We start from the raw sequence: 17,943 nt of genomic DNA, 5'->3' as shown, positions 1-17,943 counted from the left end.
ATATGTATATATATATATATATACACAACTTAAAGAATGAATCTTTTTTTTCTGTTAAAGTTATTAAATATATCACTGTTCAAAAGTTTGGAGCATTTTTTAATTTTGAAAAGAAAATGTAATCAATTTTATTTATTAACATTGCAAAAAGTTCATATTGTTTTAATAAAATAATGTCTGTTAAAGTCTGATGTAAAGAATAGTATTTTTTTTCTCTAAAAATTATAGTAATCCAGACTTTAGAGCAGTAGTATACATACATAAGGATAACTTACGTATTTCGTCTATTTTATCCCTGACACTGGAGCACAATTGATTAGCTTGTTCACTTAATTCCTTTAAAACTTGTTTACCTTCTTCTAATTCAGGTTGCTTGGACAAGTTAAATTCAGCTAAAGATCTATTGCTAGCCATTAACATCTCCTTTTCGGTTTCAAGATCCTTGAACTAATATTTTTTTAATGAGTCTTTATTCTTGAGATGTTTGATAGATTTAATTGTAACGAGAGCATGAAGAATTTTACTTTCAAAGGAAAAGGTACACGTTTAGGAATCCAATGTAAACTTCAAACATCCTTATATAATATTACATTTCTTTCGGTTGCATTTGATACTTAATTAGAATTAGTATTCTCTACGTTGCCATCCTACCTGTTTTATATCTTTCACGATATCTTCGAATTTCCCATCATTATTTAATAATTCCTTCAGCTCGTCATTATCAAGATGAGACAATAAACCCAATGCTGCGGGTATATCTGGTTCCTGATTCGATTTATACATTTCTTAAATACTATACTAATTTGCACCAGATTAGCGATCGTGGTTTCGGATTATCTCTTTTTTTAATTCTAAAGTCAAAAATTCTTATAAATACGCATTTACGATGTAATGACAGTTTCTCTTCGAAATGCTCCGACTGTTCCGAACTTTCTCTCTCTCTCTCTTTCTCTGAAGAGGTTAAAATTGTTGAAAATTGAGATGGCAGTCAATTTACAATGCTATCTCGTGACTCGAAACCCAAACTAACGTTGATAATTAATAAAACTTTATCCAAGGAAGATAAAGCTGCATTTTAATGAAACATTAACAGTCGGTAATTTATATGCCTGTTTTATCAATAAGTGGAGAAATTCGCAGAGAAATTCTGATTATTTTTATTTTATGCCGGACGGTGCTGCCGTCTTCTGGTGGACGACTATTCGCAACTATTCGGACTATTCGACAGTGTGATAGTGACCGGTGAATTGTGCTAAGCTTTTTGAACTGAGAAGCCAATCGATCCCGATTGATCTTGGTACAAGAACGGCTATCTTGCTGGACGCTCCAGGATTATTTTCTCAATCTCGAACAGCGCTGGTTACGTTGAAGGAGGGAACGTGATATGGAATCCGCGATCGGGAATCTTGAGGAAAGCGTGAGTATTTTTGTATTTCGATCTGACGAATATAAATTGTCAGTATTGGACATTTACGAAACGTCAAACATTGCTTGCATTATCAGATTTACTTTGTTTTCTTGTGTCACAGGTGCAGAAAGCCGACGGGAAGTTGGACATGATCGCGTGGCAGATAGACGAATTCGAGAAGGCCTTTGAGGAGCCAGAAGACGAGGTAGGAGTTCGCTTTTCCGCTTTAATCAGTAGCGATTATCAGATCATATTTAGTCTATTCTTTTTAGTTGTACTTTGTTCAATTTGTTCAATATGAAATAAATATACAGGCTACCATATTCCAGGAGATTAATTATTAATTTTCCAAGTCTTTTAGGTCCGGTTATCTGTGGCGTTTTTTCGTTATACAACTAGAAGCAACCACGGCTAAGACTATCTTCGTCTTCTGATCCCTGAGACGAAAATAGTCTTAACTGTGGTAGCTTTGGGTTGGATAATGAAAAAATATTCCTGATTAACTTGTGGTTAAGCTTGACCTGATGTTTCACCCAATGGGTTTTGTCCATATCATCATAAATGAAGCCTATTGGATAAAACATCAAGTTAAATCTAACTCCACAAGTTAACCAGATAATGAAAAACCGAACCTTAATGGATTGAAGTCTAAAAATTATTTATTGGCTGTGTTCAGCAGAGAAAGCAGTTTTCCAACTGTTATACAATTCTTAAATAGGTTTATACGTTTAGATCTATAAGGAATCAAAAGCAAGAACCAATCGTGTTGAATGTTATAACAATTGCAAAGCTGTTTTCTCTGCTGAACGCAGCCATTGTTAGCGAAAGTAAATTTGAATTGTCAAAGCAAAGTTGACATTTGATCTGGAATAGTTTGTATATTTCAAGTTTATGAAACAATAGATAAAAAGAAATTTAGAGAGAAAATAATGTAAAAAGTACAACTGAAAAGATGAACATATTATGTCATCTGTACAGTCCACTGTGACAGTTTACTGAATAAATTAACAATGTTATATTCCGTTTGTTGGACAATTCCTGCTTAAAGCCAGGATGATCCATATCATTTAGCATTAAATACGTCCTGTGTGACATCACGTTCGTGAATTATTTGTATGCACTTTACTGTCTGTCATGTTTTCGGATCCTCAATCATCAAACCGCTTTTCATTTTGTGCTTCCCAGATATCTGTGCTTCGCCTATTACACTCTGTCCATCAGGTTACGAAAGATTATCAAAATCTTCGTCAAGAAATTTTGGAGGTTCAGCAGTTGCAAAAACAGCTTTCTGATTCACTTAGAGCTCAGCTTACGCAGGTGCACGGACACTTTAATTTATTGCGCAATAAGATTGTAGGACACAAATCACAGCAGCTAAAACAAGAGTGAAATTTATTATAAGTTTTCCAATATATTTTTCTTTTTACTTATTAACAAGAGAGTGTACATATTTTTTATGAGATGTGAATTGAAGTTTAAGTATCACACACGTCCAGTGAGAATTATGTTAACTTTTTGTTATATTCTTAATACTTACCGTATTGCAATTTACAGAATACGGTGCGGCCCATAATTCGGAAACAAAGATTTGAGAACACCCGGGTAAAAATGTTATATATATGAACATATTTTATAATTGTATATAAAATATGTCAATTTTTTATATAATTATATATAATTTTATATAAGTTTATATAATTATACATATGAAACCTTTTTTGCCCGGGCAGTTGTTTGAGAAATATCTTGTCACTTCCCGAACAAATTTATAATAGTTAAAATTATAATATTTGTTATATTGTTCTCTTGTATATTGTTTTTGAATGTTAAAAACTTTAAAAATTAGAAATAGAAATGGGGTAAGGAATGGAATCGACATTCCTCATTCTATAGGGTATTATCGACAAATAACTTATTTAACTTTTGCCTTAAAAATGGCGATGGGGCCAATATATATACGCTGGTACGTTGAGAATATTGAAATGATTTCATATTGAATTCATGTTGTCTACATTACAGCCCCTATCGTTTATTATTCGGCGCGTTAACAGACAATATGTAACGATATGTTTGATCTTTGAATTATGATGTAAAATCTTTTAGTAGTGCATCAACTGAATGGCTAAAAAGTAATATTTGTGTATTTTCCGTTATCATTAGATTTATCTATATATATTTCTACACCATTTTGAGGACAATGGTTATGAAAAATTTATTTTTTCTCGTGTACCAATCGAAGCTTGTGACTCTAAGATTAGAAAATACAAGCTTAGCATGATATCTTTGTGCGAATCCACATTTAGCTTTGAGTGAGCGAGATATTTATGCTTTCTGAAGCAATATAAATGATTAAAATATAACATTTTATTATTATTCGATGCTACTAGTAATGTGCATATTGCATATTGTGCTCTACATTGCATATATACACATAATGAGTTTGCACACATGATGCAATACATGCATATATATGACATTTATATCGATTAAGGCTCAATAATCGATTATATCTATTTTTTATTTATCATTATTGTAATATATATAGAGTAAATTAATCTTTTATTGTGGAAGAAATTGTATAATTTTCTGACACGTATTAATAAAATACACGGCTTAGCATTTTTATTCTTTATATAATATAAAAAGATTAAGTTAGAGTTATTTAAATAGCAAATATATAAATATTTTCATATATTTACTCAGAAACGTAGACTATTTTTGTCGTTTATATTTTTAGGTAAAATCTGTTTATACAGATAAAAATTGTGAATAAGTTCAAAATCAGCGAACAATAATATATATTTATATATTATATTTATTATCTTTTCGTTGGGCAATTTAAAAATATCGATATTTGATTGTAAATTTTGGTAGGCAAAATTAAATCTGTAAAAAAATAAATAAAGTACTTCTACGATAAAAACTTGTTCTGACGAGTATACTAGAATTTTTTTTTTAGATTTTGATATAATGTGGAACAATACAAAATTTATTGTTTCTCGAAGATCCTCATTGCTGACGAAAAAAATTAAAATTCATGTTACCGGCGGAAAGTTAATTTTGTTATATATAGCTTTAATAAGCCGTATACAATAATATAATTATTTCTTTCTCTCTACATAAAATTAACAATTTTCTCCTTGCTGCAACTTATACAATAAGATATGCATATATACATATATAATTGAAAAAAAAACATTATGGACAACTATACAAAAGTTTCGAAAATACTTTCACAGATTCCTGAATATACACAAACGCTTATATGTTCTCAGCACGCTTAGTGTTCTTTCTTGAAATACACAGAGTATTTTCAATATTTTCTAATTTACAGAAAATGAATGTAATATGAACGAAGACGAAAGAACATGATAAATGTATAAAACTAGCATTGAAAAATCGAGAGAAGGGAAACACTATTGCCTTAAGACATAGATGCGCAGTTTTTAATATCTTGGAATTAGATATACGACAATTATACACGCTAAACTGTAACAACTTGTTAACGGATTTTCAAGAAGCTTGACAAATCGGAAACAATATTCTCTTTCTTTCATAGGAAATACTTCTGCATTATAACTCATCTTGTATCAAACATTGTAATATTTAACTGTTTATACCTGATAAGTAGTTAATTAATCGATTTACTGTGCGGATCTATCTTAATAGCGCTATCATCTTACCGATTAATAAACTGAGTAATTTAATGTACGACGCAATTTAAATTGTCACAGACAGAGTAACTGAGTTTCATAATCGTAAATGTGTTGCATGCTGATTACATACGTAACGGTATTCTATATTTAAAGAAAAAATTGCTGTCAAAATTGTTTACCTGTTTTCTTACACGCATTCGATCTGTGTCTTGCAGGAAACTCCTCCAAGTCAATACTATATAATATAGACCGAGAGAACATTGTGATACTCAGTGACTCGTATTATCTACTACGATCAACTTTTTATATTACGATTAATCAAAAATGTATCTAGCCCGGTGCATTGAAAATGGGAGAGAAGTTAATTTTTGCACTACACTTATTAATCGTAATGTAAATGGTCACGCTGTCTTATAGCTTTTATCTGAAATTAGGTACAGATTACAAAATAGAGAGAGAGAGAGAGAGAGAGAGAGAGAGAGAGAGAGAGAGAGAGGGAGAAAATATAAATGTATCGTTTAGCACTGTCAGATCGAAGTCATACTCATTCACTATTTTCAATACTACAATTTCATTTGATACATATTGCTATCTCTTCTATAATGTACATAACATACATATACCTATATAACACAATTTTCAATACACATACGCACATTAAATTTTATTCTTCGATAAAATGTATGATTTTGTTAAAATATTAGATCGCTTGTTATTCGTTAATATATAGTAGAATAATGTAGAATAGTTCTAAGAGAAAAATGGTCTGGAACACATTGAAAATGTGTTAAAATTTCGGTCAATTAATAATAAACGTTATTCGTTCCATCGGAAACGGATTGTTCTCGATTTGTTTTTTTTTTTTCTTTTAGAATCTACATATCACATGTTTAAAATCTTTTTGAACAGATTATGCACTTTTTATCAGAACATTCCTAAGATTCGTGAATACCTTTGTCAAAACAAGTAATTAATCTTGTACTTGTACAAGCAAAAGGTGTATATCGTATGATTTCTTACAACTTTTATATAAGTTAAACAAGAGAAATTAATTTTTATCAAGCTTTAAAATGTGCTTGCAGTATCATTATATTAGATTCAGAATTGAATTTTATTATCTCATTTTAGAAACACACATCATCGACTATTAAAGATTATTTTCTCTTAAATTTAAAAATTACTTTTTATAATCAGAAAAATAATGATTTTCTTGTGACATGAATTTATAGTGTTAATCGAAAAATAACGATATATACCATTTTAATATGTTTAAATACTTATTGTATTTTTACTGATCGTCTTACACGTTGCGTCCTAAAATAAATATCTTGTACATATTCACTAATAAATAATGCATACAACCATTATATTTGCTGCATGTTGCACGCATAGATACAATTTTACTTGATACTATGTTATTCAATTTATTCGGTGAAATCACAATTGCATTTATGTAATGGATGTAATTCTACAGTTACAGTTCCAGTACTGTTAAGAATATGAGACATCAAAACTTTAATATATTTATTTATAATATTTTGAGAAATTTAAATAGAAATTCTTTTGAATAGAAGAGGTGACAAATATTATTATATTCTCGAGATATGTATCGACGTGTAAAAAATATATATATTTTGCAATAAGAATTATAAAGATGCATATTTATATTTATAATTATATATTTTAACTTATATAATTATAAAATTTTTATTTAAACAAATTTTATTTAACTACTGAAGTTTGTTATGTACTGGAATTGACTGTACGACTGTAATATCAAAATATTGAAATTTATCGATTATTTACCAATATGTTATATACAATTGCTCAAAATTTCGATGTATATTAACATCTACGATTCGTGAGACGAACTGTATCTTTTTAGATATTTATCGTATTATTACGTAATAAATCATCTCTAGCAATCCACTGGGAATCCATTATTGTCTGTATTATTACAACACTAATATAATTATTATAATATATTTAAATAGGATAAGCGATACATAATTTTAGAAAATTAAATGCATTTCTCTGAAGGAAACATTGCAAGTTTCTATCTGATGAAGGAAACTGGATATTGCAGCTTGAAATGTCAGGTACGAGGTCAGATGAACTAAGCAGAAGCCTAATCAATTACTCATTTTCCCGCACTAACGCCCACGACATGGAGGAACTTCTCAAAGAGCTTGGACTATTTTGAATGTTACCTTAGGAAGAAGAAGATAGAGAAAGATATTTAAAGGAAAAAAAATCATCAGAAGCCTTTCACCGTGAAAAGCAAAAGCGTTCGCCTCGCTTCATCAACTAGAATGCGTGCATTCATATTTTATATTAGACATACACATGTACTTCCTCTAATACGCTGCACGAGAGATGTTGCGAGCTGGACTTGACCTCGTAGGTGGACCTGAGCACGGACCGGTTATTCCGCGCACCGATCAAGGAAAGGCTTCTCAAATAGGAACGAAGGTTGTAGACCCTCGCCTACGGCGGAATCTCTCTTTGCGTTAGAATCGATAGACACGGTGTTCACAATGCGCATTCAATGCGCACTCTTCCTGCAACGTTAGGACTGATTGATGAATATTAATACCTGTGCATCGCAAACTTGACCAAATCTAACCACACAGGAATACCGTCTTCCTCTAATGAATTGTCATTATAATTAACCAGGGTACGTTCTGTACAGTGCCCCGGAATTACCGGATGTCTTTTTAATTACAGCCTCTGGCTAATTTAGAATTTGTTTTTCCTCAATCAAAGTGTCGAAGGAGGTTGTCATTATCAGCTACTTTCTAGCTCTCAGTATTATAAATTCATGATAAAATTTTAAATTAAAATCCTGATGACCTACTATTACGCTGCTTTTTGCTGAGGAGAGATCGACTTTATACTAGTCGGAGAATTAAAATTGCAATTTGCGGGCACTCCCTATATATCAATACGCGAAGAATTACAAAATACATATCTAAGACTTTCCAGAATGATTTAGTTTTCCAATTGGAAATTGATTGAACGGCGAAGAAAAAAGTTCGTCGCATTGGTTCCCGTGTCAAATGTACATATTCGAAGAGCGTATCATTGATGAACCGTGCGGATCTGTGCGCTCGTCAATTAGAAATTTATAGAAATCACAACAGACAATCTCGCCGAGAAGTCCCCGTGCGATTTATTTCCTTTCCAGGATATTTGGCTAGCCGTTACAGCGGGCGGCTCTTTCCGCTCAATTTCCGTTGTTCTCGTGAGAAAGTATTCTTATTCCGGTCGTGATACAGATGAATCCACGCGGGACGATTCGCGTGTAATGATGCGCTGTGTAGCGAGGAGGCACAATCGCGGATTGCAATATTTATCCCGTATCGCTTGACAGAGTTCTACTGGTGATATAATACAGGATTTGCATTTTTTCCAAAGTGAGAGTTTTTTCCAAGTTTATAATAATTCATAAATATAAAAACTCTACATAAATCCATATATATAACTAGATTATGAATAACATAGATAAATATTATATTAGAGTTATAAATGATATATAATATAATTCACAAAAGAATTTTTCAAAAAATTATTGTCTACAACAAAATCTGTTCTACCTCCCCCAAGAACTATTTTAGCCATTTTTTCCAAAGTGAGTTTTTTCCAAGTTTATAATAATTCATAAATATAAAAACTCTACATAAATCCATACACATAACTAGATCATGAATAACATAGATAAATATTAGAGTTATAAATGATATATAATATAATTCACAAAAGAATTTTTCAAAAAATTATTGTCTACAACAAAATCTGTTCTTTCTCCCCCCAAGAACTATTTTCATCAAGCCAGTAACGTTGGATGGACCACCACACAGTGATGAAATTTCTGAGAACTACAAAAGCCGGAAGCGGATGCTCGAGGAGCGTGTCGAGCAAGTTGTCGACCGGAAACTGAAAGAGAGAACCCTGCGGAAGGAGCGAGAGTCGCCTTTGCCGATTTGTATCTTCCTCATGGCCAGCCTTGCCGCTTTGCTGACTTCGTCGCATAGTGCAAACTGCGGAAATATTTTCCGTCCCGTTTTAGCGATATCTCGCGAAAGTGCAATTCGAGACATGAGTATACGGGCGCGTTTGCGTACTCAAACGCTTTCATTGCGGCGATGTGACAGGAAGAGAAGTCCGTGAAAGGCATTGGTCTTTCGTTGAGAAATGGAAAGAGCCTCTTCGTCATTATTCTTATCTGCCTAATGGCCTACACGCGTGAGATGCGTGTCAACTGATACTAATTGTAGTCTGCAAAATCCTGATCTCCTAACATCTCGGCTAGAAAATGTACACCAATAAAAATGTCATCTCTTGTCGCGACAAATTTGAAATATATTATTTATAAATAATAAGAAGACAGAAAATAGAAGACAGATCTGATAATGTTAATTAAGGCAAAAAAAGAAATGGGCAATGAATATAATTCTTTTCGCGCGACAAATTTGAAATATATTATTTTAGAAGACAGATCTGATTTCGATGAATTATTGAAATATTAGCTTTTGACTAAATCTTTCTTCAAAGATCATTGCCCATTTCTTTTTTTGCCTTAATTAACATTATCCTATAATTCCGTGGTTCCTTGTAGAGGAAGGAAGCTATCGATCGTCGAACCCGATTTTCACCTGAACGTTCCATCGAGCATGTCGGGACATGCCAGAGAATTTCCGATTTATGCGGCTAGCACGCTCTCAAGAATTTGATATTGAAATTTTATTCCTGGTGTTTGGATTTCAGAAAGCAGCACTATTAATTATAGTTTGTTAATTAGTAAGTTGTTGTGCTGATATCTCAATCAAATTCATTATTAATATACGTTAATAATGAATGATTTTATGTGTATGTGATTTCTCTAAATATATTTTATACGTATACACACAGCACGATATGATCTTCAGATATAATTTCTAAAAATTTTTAAGCACGACCATATGTGTGACTACATCAAATACGATAAAGAAAACCATGATCGGTCAAAGTTAGATGTTTCAAATAATACATTATATATTCTTTATTAAATCAATTTATTCTAGATATGATTGCGCGCCGATAACTTTCGGACTTTCAACACAACCATTTTGAAACGCTAATAATCCCCCCTAAATTAGAAGAAAGAAAGAAAGTAAGAAACTTATTGCAAAAAAAAAAAAAACAACCTCAGCCAGGATATGAACATGGGATCTCTCAACTTTCCGGGAAGAGTGCCAACTCGAGGCTTCGGAAATATTCTATTCGCGAAAAATAATCCTGGCTGAGATAATATTTTTGGGACAAAATTGATTTAATAAAGAATATATAATATATTATTTGAAACATCTCTAACTTTGACCGATTATGACCTTCTTTATCGTATTTTATAATCTCTAAATATATAAGAGCAAAATATCTGTAAAAATATATTGATGAAGAAAGTAAAAAACGAAATTAAAATAAACAGATACAAATTAATCAATTTAGAATCTCACATGATAGTATATTTATAATACAAACTAGTAATACATATATATCTGTAAAAAAGATTCTTGATACAAACGTCTAACGAGTAATCCATACTGAAGTTGTGACGTCAAATGCTCATGAATCCCAATGATAGTCAAATTAAAAAGTCAAATTGCTCGGGACCATCCGTATCATCCTCGCCTCGTGTCAAAGCGTGTCGCGAATGTGGACGATCGCCTCGTTCTAATAACCTACTCCCACACCGCCGATCGGCCAGAGTGCTCGCTCGGTCGGTCCCCCGAGTCGAAGTCGGGTTCAGTCGTCTAGCGACCGGTTCCGAGGTCCGGGCCCTGTTTCACCGCACGGATCTGACTCACTGTTGCGACCGATGCGAGAATAGTGCCACGGGAAAGCAGCAGCCTTCGCTTCTTTCACACGAACAGGTAGGTACGAGAACAGTCAATTTTATCTTAAATCATTGATCAATTAAAAAAAATCATAACTACTAAATGAAGATCTAAACGTTTTTGCTCTCAAGGGTGCTTCTTCGGGTGACGGGAAGCTATTCGCTAAATCACGAAATTGAAGTATGCCTTTCACATCTCATCTTTCACATCAATTATACAGTTATTTTGTTTCGAGGAGTCTTTTATTTTCATTCATTAATTGTTCGAAGACTATCAGCACTTTCCTTCTGGAAATGTTAAAGCCGAAGGAGTGAATTTTGAATTTTCAAATCGATACATATTGGTGAAGGATACATTGAATCATTAACAATTGTGAAGATGCCATAGAATTTCTTTTGCTCTTTTTTTATCCATATTGTTTTATGTACACACGTTATTGTTTACTTTTATTATCCCACAATAGAGTTAGAAATGATAACAAGTGTCTAGTTCTCTTATATTCTTTTAGTATTCTCTAATAAGTATTCTCTCATTATATGAGAATACACAAGGAAAGCAATTTTATAACAAAGACTAGATTTAAATTTGAAATTAAAAAAAATTAAGTTTTATGTCTTCTCACCTACTTTTTACTTTATAATTGAATATTTCCAGAATTAAAGGCAGACTAATTGTTATATATATCTAAGAAAAAAATTTTCACGTCAACAGGATGTTTTGATGGAACGCCATATCGCATTTAATATTTAATATTTAATTGTAATATTTAATTATTATATTTCCAGGTATACTTTTACATTTCTACCTTGATTTGCAAATATTTCCGTGATGGAGTAGCATAGAGTCGAGTCAACATATACAAATGATTGAAACCGGATTATTTAAGTCTAAGACGAGAATTCTAATGCTAGAATGTCGCGTGGGGGGAGGGGGGGGGGTTCAGAATTAATTTATCTTCTTTTTTAATCTTACGATATGTATTCATATTGTTCTTATCTTGATCGAATATATATATATTAGGTTAAGTAAAAAGTCATCGCGTTTTTTTAAAAGACATCTATCAGTAAAAACCGCAATTACTTTCTTACCAACAATATAAATATATCTTAATAGAGTAAAGTTTCAGCTTTAAAAATCTCTTTTTTAAATTATACGATACGACAATTTTTAATGGAGTTATGAGCAATTAAAGTCAAAATAATTCTTTTATTTAATCCGCGATAACTCAGTAATCAAAAGTCGTAGGAATATTTAAAAAAAACGATTTTGTAGGGAAAGTATCAAGCTTTCACGATAGGTAATCGAAAATTTTCTCAAATTCGTTTTGGACACGTTACAAATCCACAAAGTGAGAAGAAAATTTTTCGTCTTTTTCAGCTCGTAGTTTTTGGTATGTAAAAATTATCAAACTCATATAAACTTAAAAAATGTGATAAGCTTTTAAAAGTAGAGATTTCAAGCTTTAAAACCCTTTTTTTAAATTTGAATTTCATTCATTATTGACGAAGATATTGTATATACAACTTTGAGCTAAAAAATACGCGATGACTTTTTACTCAACCTAATATATATATTCATATATTTCTATAGATTCTTACCTTGACGAATATGTATCTCGCGATATCTGGGATACTACATACGTGGAGTGTCCGTGTAATAACCGGTTCAGTGGCTCCTTCGCCATTGTGTCTCTTTTTCTCTTTCGCGTAGCTTTCGAATGTGGCATTTAAATCGCCGATTTTGTGCACCTTCGTGACTCCTTCGGGCCTTGGTCGCGTTGAGACAGCGATATTGATTAAGTACCAAAGTTCACGCTTACGTCCAACGTAAAGTATACTCCACAGAGTACTCCGAATGAACGTGAAAATTCCATTTGACCTTGTTTGCTGCTCGTTGAATGCCTGTTCTTGCGGCTCTAACGTACGTTGCGTTGACTGTTGCTGATCATTGTAATTCGCGTGTGCGTTTCTCCGTTACTTTTTGAGTAACGCTCGGTAATAGTGAGAGAGGTCATCAAACTTCCACTTGGTCATTTCCATACGTGATTGTTCACCCGTGAATACATTAAATTGTTGTAATCATCACTCTTTTAAATAATAACGTTACAGACAACAGTAAATTAATTTTGTTTTGCCTGTAACAACGTTTGAAATAATAATAGTGAAATTAATTCTGCTTTGCTTGAAACGATAATAGATTAATCGTTAATGTAATCGATTGTATGTATATATACAGAACGCGTATAATATATAAATAAAATAATAGCAATAGAAAAGAGCCTGCTAAATGTGGCAATTGTTAAATACGCGAGCACGAAACAGATTGGTATGTATATAATAATGAAAGTAAATTATCAAATGAAACGGCATTCTCTCTCATTCGGATAAAACGATTAGCATAGCGTTCGAACGGCGTTAACGTAGCGTGAATCATTGATGTGAATACGTAACGATCCGCAGGACGGGAGAAAAATTTCGAATTCAAATGCGCGTTCAAGTACACATACAAATCGCATCACAATTGCATTGCATTTGCGATCGTTCGATCGGCACTTATACCTTGATGACTCGATCTTTTACAGAGGCCGGCTCGTTTCGACCGACATGCGTTTCCTCATTCTTGGTCTGACATTAATTGTAAGTCTGCTAGTCGTAAGAAGAGTTTCTGCCCATGGAAGACTGATAGAACCACCCTCGAGGGCCTCCATGTGGAGGTACGGCTTCGACACACCTCACGATTACAACGATCACGAGTGTTATTGCGGCGGGTTTACCAGGCAGTGGCAACGGAATAAAGGAAAATGTGGCATTTGCGGTGATCCCTGGGATTCTCCGACGGTGAGTCTGAAAAGGAAAACGCTGAATGTTAGACATCCAGTCAACACCAACTAAAAGTATAAATAATATTAATTAATGTTATAATTTCACAGTCCACAAAAAATTTAATTAAACAAATACATATAACGAGGTTCGAGAAAATCTATCAGTAAAAAAGTCCATCAGAGCCTACATCAGCTATTCGGATGCACAAAAATTCTTTATTTTTCGTGTGAATGTAACGAAACAAATAAAATATACGTTTCAACCCTTCAACTCGGGTCCTTATCAATATAAAAGTATGAATCGAAATTACATAATTAACGCAAATTCCAAGTTGATGATTCCCGACAAATTAGTTCGTTCTTCTTTATCCAAATGCCAAATTAGATAAAATAAAACCGAAGTTCTATGCATTACGTCACTACGTAGAATCACATCGCTCATCAAATTGTCAGATTTGATGTAAGCGTTTTCTCGCGGCTTCACGTAAAGGACTTGTGGTGTCAGAGATAAAAAATTTAACTGTCACGTAACACCATGTATTATATTATATTATATTGTTGAGAGGACGAAATTATAACATTGATGTTATATTACTTTTAGTTAATGTTGCCTGGAGAAACATAAAACATAAAATTTTCTTATATAAATTTAGTTTCAAAGTAAGATCTCTTTAGATGATCTCTGCAATTATAATTTGACATACATCAATATGAATTTTTTTGTTGTCTTAAAACTAAGACTAGAATTGTAATCTGTTTAGTACACATAAGTGTATACAGTGTCAAGAAGTCTCATGTCTCATCATTGTGTTTCAAGATGAGCCGTTTGTCACACGACACGGCCTGCATTGGCCTTGCCGAATAATGGGAATCTGAGAGAGATTTAATTGTAATGACAACGGAAAGTCTGCGAAGGTATAAGTTACTCGCGATGATAATTCAGCTACGCTATATATATATATGATTACTTCCCGACATCCCTCTTACAACACCGACTACACACCATTACGCGCGATTCTTCGCTCTGTTGACCGCCGTAATTTCGACACGTTTCTGAAAATTATGCAGTATGAATGTGGAAGGTCTGTCCGCGTGTCGACTGATTCTTTTATCCTAAATGTTAATGAATAAAATACGCCGAAATTTAAATAGTAAAAAAAAAAGTCGTTTGAATGAGAAGGTAACTATTAAGCTTGAGACTAAATGTCAAGTCGATGGAACAAATGGCATGATTAATACGAAATAATTATTCGATCGACTCGATAATTGTTGCAGTCACAATTCTCAAAGGGAAAAACTTTCATCAGGCATTTTCGTTCGGAAGAAAGTGTTGCTATAGTGGCTATGCTAACAGCATTTTCGAAGCTATTTGTTAGACGCTTATTCGTTTCTCCTTTTCTACCCCTAATGAAAGTGAGTGAAATGTACTTCGCTGCAAAGCGCAGTTTATTATTCTGAATTAAATGACGTGCAATGACTCGAGACACGAGAGAAAGAAGTAATTACTTTCCTCGCTGTTTAATAACAGAACGGCTTCGCAACCGTGAACCGATTATTGATACATTGTTTTCCTTAGAATCGTGCATCCAAGCACGCAATGAAATCATGAAAAAAAAAAAAGTAAAATCTTTTAATTTTGCAATTCTAATTCACCCCAAGTGTTTTTCACATCACCCATGAATTAATATTTTATACAGAATTTTGTTTCCAATTCTGTCGTGTATTACAGATCGTCGAAAGTGAGCTTCATTCAAATTAGGATGATAAACAAAATTCGATCTATTCCGGATTTAATTGCGAATTAAATCATCGGATTACAGCATAAAAATTATAAATCTAGGATTTTGCTTTCACTCTGATTGTCCATGGCGTTGACTGCAGAACTCGAAAGAAGAAAAGAACGGCGGATTACTATTATAATCTTTCACAACTTTCGTGATCTCGTGTCTCGTATTCCTATTAATCGACCGCATTTTCGTTGCGAGATGCTTTTTATGCGGGATGCTTGGCCTTGATACGTATGTCTGATATCGTATGGACGAAAGTAGCCCGAAACGGAAGTGAAATCCGTTTTCTTCTTTCTCTCTATTTTATCAACATTCGCATTTATTTTCTTCCTCGCTTCACACATATGCAAACGGAATTCTGAAAGAAAAATATCCTATACTAATGTAGTATTAGTATATAAAAGATTATATCCATATAACGTATGAAAAAGGAACATGCGGTTGAAATATTAATCTAACTTATTCCATTTTATTTTATTTTTTAGCCACGTGTTCATGAAACGGGCGGCAAGTATGGGAACGGCGTGATCGTTCGGCGTTATCGGACCGGATCGGTTATACCGGTCCGTGTGGAGTTGACGGCGAACCATCACGGCTACTTCGAGTTCCGCACCTGCGCCATGACCTACCGCGATCAGGAGGTCACCCAGGAATGTCTGGACCAACACCTGCTGCATGCTGAGAATGGATCCACCCGTTATTACCCTGGTCCTGGCAACCGGGTCTTCGAGGGCTATTACAAATTACCGGAGGACCTGACCTGCGCTCAATGCGTCTTCCAGTGGCGATACATTGCCGGGAATAATTGGGGCGACTGTGGCAACGGCACAGGTACGTCGATTCTCTCCGACATTTGACCGCGAAATGCGTATGCAGCGTCACTATGAATGAAGATACATATTATGGATTACCGAAGCATAGAAGGTCGCTGTTATTAAGTTAAGACATAGATTCTAAAAAAAAAAACAAATGTATTGTCTGCTAAATTTATAATGGGCCAAATGGCAACAGAGAATGAAAGTAGGTCAGAGTTCACATATGAAAGACGAACAAACATTTTGCCGTGTCGCAAATAATCTAAAAATGTTTTTGTAAACTCTTGATTCATATATTTTAACTCTATATATATAACTAAAATATACGATACTATATACATATATATGATATATATAACAATCAGTAATCCTGCCATACATCATTAAGATTCTATCGGAGCACTAGAAAGTGTTATTACTTTATCCTACATAATAAGAATGACTCAAGAGAGTTGCAACTCTTCTTGCATAACATCGCCATTTGATGGCTTCTCGTTTGGTAAAGCAAAGCGTGTCTAGTTTACTCCATGTGAATTAATAATTGGCATACTAACAATTCGTGATATTTTTATTATAAAAACTAAATCTGATTCATCTTATCTGGAAACAATGTATTACAGAATTATAGAATGATCATAAACATTGCTTATAATGTGTGTGTGTGTGTGTGTGTGTGTGTAATAAAATTGAATATCTTTTTTGTGTGTATGTATATAATAAGTAAAATATTAGATAAAATTTTTCCATACATCAAATCAAAAAGTCACATGGATGTTTAGGTGCGGTGGGATGTGGGCCTCAGGAAGAATTTCGAGCTTGCGCTGATATCACCATTGGTGATAACGAGGCAACATTACCACCAAGGCAACCGACCAGTCCCATACCCACAGACAAATTGCCGACGGACACGAGCCCATTGCCGAGATCTGGGCCATATTGGCTGTTTAGTGTTATCATCGCTGGTACGTGCCTGTTGGTGGTGCTGGCTGCTATGGCGTTGCTTTACACGTACTACTATCACGCTGGTAGAGCCAAAAAGTGGCTCATGGCGAGGAGACTCCTGGTGCAGGAGAGTCCGCCAGTTGCCCCACCGAGACATAAACGACATCATCACGTATCGAACACGCAGCTTCAGCTGTAGAATTGTACTCAATTGTCAGTATCGCATCCTGGAGAAAAAGTAGCTCGAAGAATTTTCTGATTCAATCAATACTTGAATCATCGTGCGAAGTACATTTTGTCCTAACTGTAGCCTGACATTCAAACGTGACAGACGCATACATAGTATTCACTCATGAAGAGACTGCATTTCAAGTAATTATCTTCATACTCAGCACGTACTCTCTCTCTCTCTCTCTTTCTCTTGTATATAAATATCAATAATTTTATATATATATATATAGATATATGTATTAAAAGTATTTATTTTATATAATTATTTATCTTGTGATATATTTTTTCCTTCATAATCTTTTAATATAAAACAGAAAGATTGATTTGTACCAATAGTTTAGGTTTACTAATACTGAATTAATAATTATCTATCTCTATGGATCGAGGCATCTAGAACATAAGATTTT

General features: G+C 33.5%; 3 protein-coding genes and 1 pseudogene across 4 annotated transcripts in view; 2 read left to right on the top strand and 2 right to left on the bottom strand.

Moving 5' to 3' along the window:
- Positions 1 to 968, bottom strand: part of LOC108750716 (vacuolar protein sorting-associated protein 37B) — a 1,906-nt gene extending 938 nt beyond the window's left edge. Inside the window, exons 1-2 of the mRNA XM_018490389.1 lie at positions 652 to 968; positions 276 to 447 (exon numbers count right to left, since the gene is read on the bottom strand). Coding sequence (XP_018345891.1) covers positions 276 to 447; positions 652 to 783 — 304 coding nt within the window. The 5' untranslated portion in view covers positions 784 to 968. The remainder of the gene's footprint in view (positions 1 to 275; positions 448 to 651) is intronic.
- A 226-nt stretch (positions 969 to 1,194) lies between these two features.
- LOC108750719 lies at positions 1,195 to 3,005 on the top strand. The gene is made up of 3 exons (XM_018490391.1): positions 1,195 to 1,417; positions 1,530 to 1,613; positions 2,594 to 3,005. Exons 1-3 carry the CDS (start codon positions 1,385 to 1,387, stop codon positions 2,795 to 2,797), a joined length of 321 nt encoding a protein of 106 aa, XP_018345893.1. The 5' UTR covers positions 1,195 to 1,384; the 3' UTR covers positions 2,798 to 3,005.
- A 7,655-nt stretch (positions 3,006 to 10,660) lies between these two features.
- Positions 10,661 to 12,813, bottom strand: LOC108750718 (annotated as a pseudogene).
- LOC108750715 lies at positions 10,852 to 17,721 on the top strand. 2 transcript variants are annotated; one of them, XM_018490388.1, is made up of 4 exons: positions 10,852 to 10,976; positions 13,522 to 13,777; positions 16,034 to 16,379; positions 17,143 to 17,721. In XM_018490388.1, the coding sequence occupies exons 2-4, from the start codon at positions 13,544 to 13,546 to the stop codon at positions 17,502 to 17,504; spliced, it is 942 nt and encodes a 313-aa protein (XP_018345890.1). In that variant the 5' UTR covers positions 10,852 to 10,976; positions 13,522 to 13,543; the 3' UTR covers positions 17,505 to 17,721. The 2 variants fall into 2 exon arrangements, with proteins under 2 accessions (XP_018345890.1, XP_018345889.1); XM_018490387.1 differs by lacking the exon at positions 10,852 to 10,976 and adding an exon at positions 12,784 to 12,860.
- The last annotated feature ends 222 nt before the right edge of the window (positions 17,722 to 17,943 follow it).

Source organism: Trachymyrmex septentrionalis, unplaced genomic scaffold, assembly GCF_001594115.1.
Source record: "Trachymyrmex septentrionalis isolate Tsep2-gDNA-1 unplaced genomic scaffold, Tsep1.0 scaffold37, whole genome shotgun sequence".
Taxonomy (NCBI): Eukaryota; Metazoa; Arthropoda; class Insecta; order Hymenoptera; family Formicidae; genus Trachymyrmex; species Trachymyrmex septentrionalis.
Note: the sequence above shows the minus strand (reverse complement) of the source record. Positions and strands in the feature narration are given on the sequence as shown.